This window comes from Camellia sinensis, chromosome 3 (genome assembly GCF_055761805.1).
Source record: "Camellia sinensis isolate YWXY chromosome 3, ASM5576180v1, whole genome shotgun sequence".
In the NCBI taxonomy this organism is placed as follows: Eukaryota; Viridiplantae; Streptophyta; class Magnoliopsida; order Ericales; family Theaceae; genus Camellia; species Camellia sinensis.
In genome coordinates this window covers 191780223-191789554 of record NC_138963.1, presented here as the reverse complement: position 1 = coordinate 191789554, position 9332 = coordinate 191780223, and the positions used below count along the sequence as shown (strand labels likewise).

Here is a 9332-nt window from a genome sequence, read left to right as displayed (position 1 = left end):
GAAATTACATTCCGTTTGTTGTCACAGGTTCTATTTGTCATAGAAAAGCTGGATGTGACATCCATATGGTGGTTCGGGAGCTGATTCATAATTTCGCCAAACTTTGAGGTGTTATGTCTTTTTCCAAACTTTGCATATGTGGCCGTAGAACTTTATCAATCGGCTTTCATGGTCCCCTTCCACTACCAATCCACTATTTTGACTTTTACGATGATTGTCACGGTCAAGAGTATGGAATCGGGCACCATTACAAATGCATCCCGAATGTGTTCACTAAGCCATTAGGACCATTTGCTAATGACCACATCTCATTAGTTGCTTCGGGTGACTTTTTGTTCCGCAATTGGTTCATCTACATAAAAAACAAGTGTCATGTTATTTTTACATAACTAAACTTCATGTGTAAACTATACTATACGGTATTTTAGCTTACGCGATCTTGGAACCATTTAGTAAATTCTTTGCATTGTATCTTGGCAATGTCGCATGCACTTCCATGTTGTTGTTGCAACAACATCTTATGTTCCCTAGTTAATACAATGTAATCCATAAGTAATTTCAAATGATTACTGAAAAAAAAGAATATAGCTCACATATAGTACGTCGAAAGATTCGAGTCGTACTCTAGATATTTTTCTACTTTTGAGTTGTTGTGTAGGACAAACCAATGAGCCATTTTACGGTTGGCTAGAGACACATCGATTGCCCTTGTGAGTAGACCAAATGAACAAACATTTTACGTGAAAACCGCCAACCTTGAGCCATTGTCACTCCGGTCATAGTTCCTTTCTTCCCGATTAAATACCGTTTCAACTCCGTCCAAATACATTGAACAAAACGTCGTACACTCTTTGGAAATGTAAGCCTCCGTAATGGAACCTTCTGGCTGAGCTTTATTAGTAACAAATCCTTTCAGAAGTTTGAGCATCCCACATGGCAATATGATTTGAATGTCAATATTTACATTTTCTATTATATTTAATTGAATATGTTTGAGGACTCGTGGTATTACCTCTCAATGGGATACATCCATTGATATTGCACAGGCCTTCCAAGCATAGCCTCGTGAGGCAAATGAATTGCCAAGTGGACCATGACATCAAAAAATGCAAGAGGGAAAATCCTCTCAAGCTTACAAAGTATAAGTACAATTTAGTCTTTCAGTTTCTCCAAATCAGTCACCCTCAATGTCTCTGAGCATAATTGTTTGAAAAAAGTTCTCAACTCAAAAAGTGTGGTCCCAATCTCATTGGAAAGGTATCCACGCATCCCAATTGGAAGTAGTCATCGTAGAAGGACATGACAGTCATGAGTTTTGAGGCCAACTAATTTTCCACCATGAGCGATGACACAGTTGGATATATTTGCTGCATAGCCATCAGGGTACTTAATCGATTCACAAAAATCTTTTCTCTCTACCGGGGACAATGTGTACGCTGCTGGAGGCTTCTTGAATGAGCCATTGGAACACTTCTTCAAGTGTAACTCCTTTCGCATTCGCATGTCCTCCAAATCTAAGCGTGCTTCATTCGTGTTCTTGTTCTTGCCATCTATGCTCAATAGTGTCCCAACCAGATTGTCACATTTATTCTTCTCTATGTGCATGACATCAAGGTTATGTCGAAGCTTCAACGTTTTCCAATAGGGTAGGTCGAACATAATTCTTCTTTTTGTCGAATTGGAAGTTGGATTTTCATTCCTTTGTCTTTTTCGGTTGTGTGGATGCTTTCCATACGGCCTGTATGTCCCAGAATCAATTTGCTATAGTATTTGTTCTCCCGATAACTCCACAGGTTTGGAATGATTCTTAATTTGACCGTTGAAGAGCTTACTCCTTTGCCAAGGATGGTTCTCAAGCAAGTAGCGGTGGGGACCCATATACCCTATGTTACTTCACAGACTCTAAGACGATGCATCCATGTTACAATTAAGGAAAGCCAAGTAACCTTTTGTAGTCCAACCAGACATGGTACCATATGCGGGGAAGTCATTAATGGTCCACATGACTGCTGCTTGCATTGTAAATATTTGACCATTGGAGGCATCATATGTTTGCACACCATGCTTCCAAAAATTCATTAACTCCTCCACCAATGGTTGCAAGTAAATATTGATATCTCTTCCAGGTTAGGATGGACCAGGAATAAGCAATGACATCATCATAAATGACTCTTTCATACACTTTCATGGGGAAAGATTGTAAGGCATTAAGATTATGGGCCACATGCTGTACGATGTGTTCATATTTCCAAATGGATTGAAACCATCCGTGGCAAGCCCTAACCTTACATTCCGGGGTTCCATAGAAAATGTAGGATGCTGCATATCAAAGTCCTTCCATGCCTGACCACCGGCTAGATGCCTTAATATTCCATCATCCATACGCTTGTCTTTGTGCTATCTCATATCTGCAGCAGTTTTTTTTGACATGTACAATCTCTTCAACCTTGGTGTCAAAGGAAAGTAACTCAATATTTTGTGAGGAATCTTTTTACCACTCACATTGTTCAACTTGTATCTAGACTCGTTACATGTAGGGTAATTCTCCAGTTTTGCGTTGTCCTTCCAAAATAGAATACAATCTTTCTTGCATGCATGAACGGCCTCGTATCCCAAACCCAATGCACGTAAGAACTTTTTCGCTTTATAAAGGGTCCATGGAACAGTTTCATCACACTTTGGTAGAATGTCTTTGAAAACTTGCATAACCATATCGAAAGATTTGTTGCTCCATTTATTGCACACCTTAACGTGAAGCATCTTAATAACGAAGGACAACACGGAGAACTTTTCACACTTCGAGTAAACTTTGCGTCGAGCATTATCAAACAATCTAATGAACTTCAGTAAATCCTTTCTCTCTGAGATATTAGGTTCTTTGTTGATATGATCATCCATGAAGCCACTCATGTAAATCTCTTCCAACATAATAGGCAACTCGCCCAAATTATCGTTATTGTCAAAATTTGCAGCTCCATCTCTTTGACCATCATCGTTTAACACACTTGGCTGAGCATGACACATTGGAACATGTTCCCCGTGGTTCACCCAAGTTCTATAAGAACATGCGATTCCTCTTTGAATCAAGTGCAACCATACAACTTGTCGACTATGTTTTGTGCCATTCAAGAAATCGACGCACGAACAATGAATGTCATTATGTGGGCCTAAATTCTGCATAGCAAAGTCAATAAATGACTTAACACCTTGTTGATACTCTTTACTTTTCAACCTATCTTTTATCATCATCCAACTCTTGGCCATCTTTTGAACCCTACAAATCAAGCAAAGATTAATGTAGGAATGGACAACAAATAAAATAGTACTAGCATCATTAGAACTCCTCTCTACTTTCATCAACCTACTTTTAATAGAAGCAAACTTACTTTTGTTATAGTATGTATTGAAATGCCAACAAATAGAAAAAATCTCGAATGTTCCAAAATATATGTACAGATTATAGTGATTCGTATGAGATTAGAGTTAAGGTAAAATCCTGAGTCTTCAAAAATAAATCTAGATTATGGTGATACATATGAGATTAGAGTTGAGGTTCCATGAAACCACAAAAGTGTGATGTTTGCAAGGGTTTGGTCTCATAAGCAAAAGACATTTGATCCTCCCTTTTATACAAGCAATAGTGGAGAGTGAAGAAGACTAAAACACAAAATTCAACAAAGTAGAAAGTGGTGAAAAGAAAAAGAGGAAAGCTGGTATGCAAGTTTCTTTAACAAACATAAACGAAGAAAGGGCACAAGGTCCTCCGCCACTTCGTGGAGAGGTGAAGAGACAAAATCCGACAAAGTGCAAAGTGGTGAAGGAAAAAAAAAGTGAGAGATAATGTGCAAGTTTCAGTAACTGATATAATCTAAGATAGGGGGACAAGATCCTCTACCGATTCTATATCTATTGTCTTTGAAATCCTCAAATCTTGTGAAATGGGAGATTTTGGTAATAGCAAATTCACTTCTAATCAAGAGTTGCCATGCCAAAAGAATGTTCTAAATTGTTCTCGAAAAATAATAGAGGGAGCTTGTCTGCAAGTGAGATGGTAGAGAAGGTTGATACCACTAATAATAGGGGGGCTACTGAGGAGGGAAATAGAAGAAATCTAAAAGAGACATTTCAAAACCTAACAAAAGCTAAAGGAAAACATGTTCGAATCCTTCTTTTATCAACTAACCTATGAAGTTGTCAGAGATTTTTATTTGTTCACCAAAAAAGGTGCCAAATAAAGTATTAAAAAAATTTAACCGAAACCTGTAGTCAATAAATTGTTCTCCAAATTACACTCATATGTCAAAGTCCATTCTACATCACCAAAGCCAAATTTGGAAAAGAAACTAACGAAATAGCATTCCCAATGCTTTATCATACCAATTTTTTTAGTAGGCAACCAAGCAAAAATAAGAGTGTGATTGTTAAGAGTGTAATATGAAGTTTGGTTATGGAGGTGATGGACTATGAATCTGTTGCAAGTTTACCAAAGAAAACCCAAGACTGAGAATGGTTGACACGATTATTTTCTTCTTTATTTTTTACTAAATACTACAAATATTTAAAACCACCCCTAAAAATGCAAGTAAAGAAAAACAAAAGTCAATAGAATTAATACCAACCAAAAAAGCAATTAAGTTGCCCACAATACTAGGAATTTTATAATTTGAATAGTATCCATAGAAATCGAGCTACATCAAATCTTTTGGTTGTATAGTTCTGATGTTTGCAGAATCCAGTAATGTCATAATTCTAGGAAACGTTAAAAAGTTTGTAATTATTGTAAGATCGAGCCGAATTCATATTTTAGCGATTGGGTAAACACCAATCATACTATACAATTTTATGCAACAAAGCAACATCAAGCATTTTATATCCAATGATCACACTGGGGGCAGCATTACATAAGTTAATAGTTATTTTCCATCACCAAACCCATAAAGAGCATAAGGAGATAATCAATAATATTAAAACAAAATATACCCACTTCATAAAAAATTTCAGGATACAAACTCGATACCTTATGTAGTGTAGATTGAATGATCCACCTGCTATTGAGTGACAATAATTCGAGTGATTGATTCACCTACATATGTAGACAGAGCATTAGATACACACACACATATATTAAACACCATCTTTGAATTTTTTAATAAATTATAGCCACATACATTTTATGTTGTGAATAAACCCTAAAGCAACAATTTTAGAAAACGGGGAAATAAAGAAAGGGGGGAGAGAGAGAGAGAGAGAGACATAGACGCCTGCAATACATGTACAAAGTATTATATATACACACGAACACACATATATTAAACATCATCTTTGAAATTTTTAATAAATTATAGGCACATACATTACAATTTGAATAAACCCTAACCAAACAATGTCAGAAGAGGGAAAAACAGAGAGGGAGAGAGAGAGAGAGAGAGAGAGGGAACCTGCGATGTGCGGCTATGACGGTGTTGATTTGTGCCGATGGCGATGGCTGTCGCAATGTCGGTCGTACGGTAGGCTATAGGAAGGGGGATGATTTTTGTGAGGTTTGGTGAAAGACGGTGTGTGTGAGATACAAAAGTATGAAGTTGTGTTGTCTAACAGAGAGAGGGCCGCGCTCAGAAATAAGTGAATTGGCATGCGTTTAGAATTTAACCTTCGGTGACTAATTTTTGTATTTGTCGGCAAAGGAATAAATATGCCGACTAAATCCTTTTGTAGCCAAATATAAGTCAACAGCGATGAAGAACTTAGTCGCCAAAAGTCCTATTTCGCGACTAATTTTAATTTTAGTCGGGAAAAAACAATATTGCCGATTAAATTTATTTTTTGTAGCCTAAAATGTGAACTAACGACGACTAATTTCTTTTTTAGTTGCTAAAAGGGGAATTTTTGCCGACTAAATTAAAATTTAGTCGCCAATAAGTAATATTTATCGACTAAAATATTTTAGTAGCTATATCTTGAACCAACGCCGACAAAATTAATTTTTAGTCGCCAAAAATTGTTCTTTCGGCGACTAAATAATTTTTAGTCGCCAAAAGTGCGATTTGTTGTAGTGTAATCTCATCTCACAAATGGTTGCAGCAAGTTATGGCTCCATGTTCTTAATCAATAGGTCATGATTTTACTACTTGTGTAACAACCCCGACTCATGAATAACGTTAATCCATGATTTCATATGTCAAATAAGTTATTAAGATCAAATTTTGAATTAATTACATGTGTGTTGCATTATTTGTGTTTATATATGTTTAACGTAGAAAGATCTGTTCATATTTTCGTTTCAGCTTGCAAAATGAAGGCCTTATCGGCATCCGATTCAAAAATTGACTTGATCTATGTGTTATTTAGAATTTTTAGAATTTTATAGTAGATCCAATTGAAATTCGATTTGGAACGATTAAATTAGATTAACTTAATGTCCACTCGATTAGCCTTAATTAACTATCATTAGGTAAACCTATATAAAGCTTCTTATATGCTATCACTCACTCTTTTCTTTCATTCCAACCCATTTTGAGCTCACACACACACACAAATGTGTAGAGAGAGAGAGAAAGACTAGGGAGGAGCCTTCAAACAAGGAAATTGCCAGAGAATAAAGGAGAATTGAAGAAATTGAGCAAGAATTCATTAGGATTCAAAGAGTTGAGAACCTAAGCTAAGAAATCAAGCCTTTAATTGGGTAATTAGGGAGTTTAACTCATGCATTCAAAAGAATTAAGTAAGTTGGGGCATGAATTAAGCTTAATGAAGTAGTAGAATAGAGTATACATACATGCATGTACATTACATTACATTTAGAGCATGTTGTCTAAGAATTTGTCTCATGCATGTTCATATTATGGTTGTAGTCTAAGAATTCACCATGTTTTTGGAGTGGAATATCTTATGTGATCATCTTTTGGAAGTTATGAATTCAAATGAATATATGCCTGACATATTTACATCATGTTCTTCCATTTCAAGTTGAATTTTGCACAATTTACATCCTTTTGGGCTTAAATTTCATGAAATGATCTTTGATTCTCAATATTCTTCAAGTTTAGACAAGTTTTCTTGAGTTTTGACCCAAAATAACATGATTTATGGTTTTGAATTTGAGTTTTGAAGCTTGAAGCAATTTTGAAAATTCTAGAATTCTGCTTCTACGCTAGAGCGAAGGAATCCACGCTCGAACGACCCCTCTGAGTGTGTGCACTTCCGCTCGAGCGACCATAAGTCCGCTCGAGCGTGAAATGCATACTTCAAGAAGTTCTTATGTTTTGCAGCATGCTCAAGCAACAAAAGTTGCGCTCGAGCGAAGGCATGTCTCTCATGCTTGAGCGAGAATCGAACGACTGTCGAGCGGGAATTTCACGCAACCAGTACTTTTTCAAAAGTTTGTAAACCGCTTGAGCGAGAAAAGCCACGCTCGAGCGTGGACCCTATTTTCAGCAAGTTTTGAAAAATGTTTTCAAGTACATTTTTGCATCCTCATTCCATCATAGGCATTCTTAGTCTAAAAACACACTAAGAACAAATGAAATAAGTTATGTACAATCTGAGCGTGTGTTCCAATGTACGTATCTGTCATGTTATATAGGTCACGCGCCTCAAGTTAAGCGAATTGCCTACTTTGCTTGTCTATTTGGAGCCACCGGTTATCTGTGAGTAATAACTTAGTAAAGCTATGTTCAAGTTAAATTATTTTCTGTATATGAAATAAGAACTATTTTATGAAATGTTATGTTCTGTACTATGAATGATTGTCTAACTCTGACAAATGTTGTGATCTTTATGCTATAATTCAAGTGTGCAATCTGTACCCAGACTGGAGGTTCCTTAATGGAACTGGCAAGTTATCTGTACCCGGCTGGAGGTTCCTTTATGGAATTGACAAGTTATCCGTACCCAGTCCGGAGGTTCCTTTACGGAACAGGCAAGTTATCCGTACCCGGCCTGAGGTTCCTCTAAGAAACTGACCAGTATGATCTATGATGTTCTGTATATGATCTGTTAGCGCTAATGGATGAACTATGAATGATCAAACATGATTCCTAAATTCTGTATACGTAATGAATGAGAACATGAATACGAATTGGTTCTATGTACGGACTCAATTATGGGACATCATTCATTTAACCCTTTACTCTGTTGTCATTCACTGGGCTTTCGCTTACTATTTATATTATGTATGTTGGTGATCAAGCATGTGACCAGGCTTTGAGTTGAGGACCTGGTGACTCAGTTGTTTTGTCAACTAGCTCTTGTGCCTCCTGAGGAGGTTCCGGTTTAAGTCAAGCCTCGTGGCTGTGTTTTGTGGATGTATAAGTTTTTGTTCCTTCTGATTTACGAACAAGTTTTTTATTGAACGTACATGTAGTGACATAATTGATGTATTTTGTTTTGATCACCTGTATGATTATGAAAGTTTAAGATTATCTGTCCCATGTATGTTTTCACTACTCGATGGACTATGTATATTTCATATATTTGCTTCTGCAGCCCCTTGTAAACGTCCCCCGAATGCCCCGGGAAGGAACGAGTCCCCCGTTTCGTTCATATTGGGCTCACTACAGTTCAGGACTCTCAAATTGTCACGGTTCTAAATCTGAACCAAATAGTCCAAATCCGGCAAATCGTTTTGAGAAAACAGATTTTGAAAGAAGTGCCAAACATGGACTACTTTGCCAGATACAGAGTCGCCACCTAAATGTTTTATTTTGGGGGAAATTTAGGAAACCCTGACTCGTTGCCTAAGGCCACGTGTCCGTCATCACCAAAGTTGCCTCGGCTCGGGAACTTGGGTACGATTGGGGAAGGTCACTTCGTGAGCACCCTCGCTCGCCCGATCAAAGATCGGCCTCTACTAACCATGATATCAAGTTTTGAAAACATTGTGTGTTCTTATTCCGATTATTAGCCTAGATTTACTATGTGATGCGCACAGCATACAAGTATAGACTGGATCGCCTAAATCGGAACAAAACGTTTCATGTTTGTTTGTTTTGAAAATGGTTTGATGGAGCTACCCGCAAGTAGGCTAAGACGTGGATTTGCCACCCTCGGGTGGGCTTAGAAAAACACGATTTTGCCACTATCTAGTGGGCTTAAAACTCACAATTGAATGAATTGCTCCAATCCAAATAACCCAACCTTCACCCACAGGCATTCAGGCAGTTATATCACATAAGCAATTAGCCTCATGGTAAGCATGCAATCATGGTAGTCACTCACACGCATGCAAGGATGCTAAAGCATAAAACTTACCGAGTACTGCAAGCCAAAACAGAAGCTAATTAGAAATCCATGCATGATCCTAACTATACAGATATGCCTAATGCAACACATGC

At 37.3% G+C, this 9332-nt stretch overlaps 1 protein-coding gene across 1 annotated transcript; it reads right to left on the bottom strand.

The window, feature by feature from the left end:
- Positions 1–2397: 2397 nt before the first annotated feature.
- On the bottom strand, positions 2398–3264 carry LOC145822120 (uncharacterized). Its single transcript, XM_082918718.1, has one exon. It carries the CDS (start codon positions 3262–3264, stop codon positions 2398–2400), a length of 867 nt encoding a protein of 288 aa, XP_082774844.1.
- Between the last annotated feature and the right edge of the window lie 6068 nt (positions 3265–9332).

Coding starts and splice junctions, on each gene's coding strand:
- LOC145822120 (XM_082918718.1), bottom strand. CDS start 3,264: ATGGCCAAGAGTTGGATGATGATAAAAGATAGGTTGAAAAGTAAAGAG.